Source organism: Salminus brasiliensis, chromosome 16 (assembly GCF_030463535.1).
Source record: "Salminus brasiliensis chromosome 16, fSalBra1.hap2, whole genome shotgun sequence".
NCBI lineage: Eukaryota > Metazoa > Chordata > Actinopteri > Characiformes > Bryconidae > Salminus > Salminus brasiliensis.
In genome coordinates this window covers 1,446,002-1,449,993 of record NC_132893.1, presented here as the reverse complement: position 1 = coordinate 1,449,993, position 3,992 = coordinate 1,446,002, and the positions used below count along the sequence as shown (strand labels likewise).

Sequence of the window (3,992 nt, the reverse complement as noted above, 5' to 3'; positions counted from 1 at the left end):
ACACACTTTGCCACAGTATGTCTTCACACCACTTTCTTTTGCTAGAAGATTCCAAGCTAGGAGACTCAACCTCAGCTTACCTAAGATTCATCAGTCAGCCACCCCCTCGCTCAGCAACTCAGCAGGCAAAGCTGCCTTATCCAGGCTGGCCCACTGCCGTAGCTGCCCGGTTTGAGCCATTTCAGCCTGATAATGTGAACACATCCTAAAAATCTCAGTCCTAAAAACAAAAAGCAACCACTTCCAGATGACACCTCAATTTTATTATTTTTTTTTATCATTAGCTTATTTTATATAAATAAGATGAGGGACACACAGGAGAAGAAGTTCACAGAACTCTGGAATCAACAATATTAGAACATTCATTAAGAATAAAATATAATTATTCAAACTGAAAAAGAAAAAAAAAAATAGGATAATAAATATTCAAAAATCCTTCAAGACTGCAGCACTTATTGCTCGGGTGTAGGACAGACCGGCTCATTAATAAGTGATGAGCGCTACGTTGCTAAAACGCTGGCCTTGCGCTGATGAGGGCTATGGGAATAGACCGACTCTTCACCTCTCGAGACATCTGACACCAAGCACAGTGGGTGCAGCACGTGGCAATCAAACAGTCATTGCAGATGGTGCCCTGTGAACGAACACACACACACACACACACACACACACACACACACACACACACACACACACAGTTACACGTCCGCCACAGAATACACCAACTGCATATGCTCATGCTATAACAAACCTCATCTCTAAGAAATTGTAACTTAAGTATTTATAGAAATTTTATTTATACGACAAATTATTTTGGGCCAATCGTATTTATGGTCAATTTATCAAAAATCAGGGGTTTAAATATAATGAGCAAAACTGTTAGGCACATAATAAAAATTAAATTAAATAAAACTAAAATGCTGATCTGAGTAAGTGTTTATCACTGATATTAGAATAAACACTAATATTAATATTAATAATAATAATAATATTAACACTCCTACAGAAAGTGGAGGTGGTTCTCCATCACTGTGTTCATCATTAGAACATCTCCAAAGTTCTCCTAATGGAGTCTAGTGTTATTTAGAGTTCTCCTCAGATCAACACCTGGTTTGGTGGTAAATCAGGGCTTAATGATGGTAAATCAGGCGAGCTGCTGCTGCTGCTGCTGCTGGAGTTAAACACATCCTCCACACAGGAGGGCGTCCAGGAGAACCCTGGAGGAACCGAGCTCTGTTCTTCAGACCAGCTCACCGACAAGATCTCACTACTTTCTTTCTTCAGAATGAGAAGCTCTTGTTTCTCCTTTTTACTGGATTTATGTTCACCTGCTTTATCTGTTCTCATCATATCTGGAGCTTCAACAGAAGAAACCCTCGACTGCACCGTAATCTAGAACCATGGTTTTTCTCCACAACGGCAGCAGATTAGAACTTTGTGGCCTTTGAGGGAATGGCATGGGTGCATACATGTAATGAATTTCTCGGCCCTACCTTAATGCCGTAGCGGTGGCGCATAGAGACCCTCATCGACAGAGTGGCTGGTGGGACGATCCCGCATATGTCCAGCAGGGGGAGACATAAGCACTGGCCATATTCTTTTGTCTTTATGCAGGCAAAGCAAGGACAGCACCAGAACACGAAACAACCTGAACAGAGAGAGATTCAGCAGCGGATGAGCGACGCAGATACCAGCGATCATTCCACTTCGCTGACGTGGCCGTCACACTGGGATGTGGGTGTGTATGGTATTTGTTGTCTTCTGTATCATCCCACAAGCACACGCACCGTTTATGTTAAACATCTTGGAGACACTAGGTCCTCAGAAAGAGCTACAATCAGGTCCAAAAGTATTTGGACGGGGGCATTTTTTGTAATTTTAAAACCACATTTAATGGATTTCAAACAAGGCAGTCAGGACATGATGAAAGTGTGGACATCCAGCTTTAACAACACTGCAGCATTAACCCTTTAGGAATTACAGCACTGTGAAAGTGTCCAAATACATTGTGTGTATACTGAAGCCTATGTGGAGGTGTTCCCATGTCGTCCTGTGTGACTATGTTCAGATATATCTCTGTAGATGTTCATAGCTGTGCTCTACTGATCTTCTAACATCAGGAACCACAATTACAGGCATATAAAAAAATCTTTAATTCTACTTCCCCCTTTTTTAACTTAAGTTTTATTCACAATACTTTACATTTTGTTCCTAGAGATGCACCAATACGTCAATTGTGGGCCAGAATCATGCAAATATCAGCAGACTGCGATACAAACACTCCCACAATGCAGAAATTGGGACCAAATCCTCCTGGATCAGCATCACAGAATATAAAATATTAAAAATAAATATTTAGATTTGTCAATTTTTTGCCCATTTACTGCCAATTAACCCATCCACTACTACCTCCATCCCCAATACTAGCAATGCTTCCGGCACCAGAAGGGTAAGGATTTCGATACATGCAAAACCACCAGCTTCTTTCAAGCTGCCGCCAAGCTCCACCACACCACCTAACAGACCCCTGTGCCAGCCAGCATCGCTTTCTACCCACCCAGAGAGAGTGTGGTCAATTGTGCTCCCTCAGACTACGGCTGCTGATGGCGAAGCAGCATGGCTCGGGATTCGAACTCGCTCTCGTGGAGCTCAATAAACCAAAGCATCAAACTTAACCTGTGTGTGTGTGTGTGTGTGTGTGTGTGTGTCACTATTATCTGGTTAAGCTATTCTCTCTTCTGGATTACATAAGAGGCCTTCTTACACTGGTGCACACATTCTGATACGCTGAGGAGCGACTTACATTCGGGCACGTCGTCACAGCAGTCGCAGATTCCAGAGCTCCACTGATCCGACACTCTGGAGTCCAGCACCGTCGTAGGCTGAGTGATGACCACTTTAGTCGTCATGGCTGTGCCTAAAACCACACACACACAACACCAGAACCTCAGTCCTGGATGAGTGATGATTTATTATATTTGTTTATAATTTTACTCTACCAGTACCTACAATATTAACACCCTAGGGACTCATTTAAAGTTTATGAGTTTATATTCTGCACCATTTGGAAACACCAACATCTTTACGTTGGACACGAATATTTAGCCAAGATCAACAGAAATGATTAGGGATGCACTGATCCGATATTAGGATTGGATATCGGTCCCGATATTAACAGAATTAGCTGGATCGGGTATTGGATAATTAGGCTGATCCATGGAACCGATCCTTTCACTTTCATTTGTTGGTATGAGGCTGCACTAAATGTGCAAATAAATAAGTGACAAATAGTAATTTAGTACATTTATATCTGTGTGTTAATTTGTTATATAAAGTAATGTTGAAGTCAATCCTGATGCCTTAAGTCTCTCCCACATAGTAAGGTATATGGTTTATTAATTCAGCAATGGTATCGGACTGGTGTCGGGCATCGAGCGATATGCAAAGTTTATGTATCGGCATCGGACTGGTGTCGGATATTGAGCGATATGCAAAGTTTACGTATCGGCATCGGACTGGTATCAAGCGATATGCAAAGTTTACGTATCGGCATTGGACTGGTATCGGGTATCGACCGACATGCAAAGTTCACGCATCAGTATCGGAACTGAAAAAGCCGGATCGGTGCATCCCTAGAAATTAAATAAATATTTCTAATTATGTTAGCATACACAGCAAAAGCTAACACAAAGTTACCATTCAACATCCATTTATGTATCTCCTTTATTGGAGATGAATCAATAACCTTAGAAGGTCTCAAATAACTGGTCAATTTGGTCATTGGCTTAATTTAGCGAGCAAATCAGTGCTGCAACTCAACCGCAAACCAACCGCCAATCACAGACAACCCAAGCAAACAGAAGCCACAGTGATACACCACTGCCGACCAGTCTAAATTTAGCCCCGCTGTTGACCGCAGCGTGTAGCTGATCACCCATCTCCACTCACCTGAGTGACTCTCTGAAGCACTTCTGACTGATTCAGTCTGATAG

At 42.1% G+C, this 3,992-nt stretch overlaps 1 protein-coding gene across 1 annotated transcript; it reads right to left on the bottom strand.

Moving 5' to 3' along the window:
• Positions 1 to 474: 474 nt before the first annotated feature.
• Positions 475 to 2,918, bottom strand: LOC140536971 (cornifelin homolog B-like). The gene is made up of 3 exons (XM_072659094.1): positions 2,804 to 2,918; positions 1,494 to 1,648; positions 475 to 634 (listed from the first exon to the last, which is right to left on the bottom strand). The coding sequence occupies exons 1-3, from the start codon at positions 2,907 to 2,909 to the stop codon at positions 509 to 511; spliced, it is 387 nt and encodes a 128-aa protein (XP_072515195.1). The 5' UTR covers positions 2,910 to 2,918; the 3' UTR covers positions 475 to 508.
• Positions 2,919 to 3,992: the final 1,074 nt, after the last annotated feature.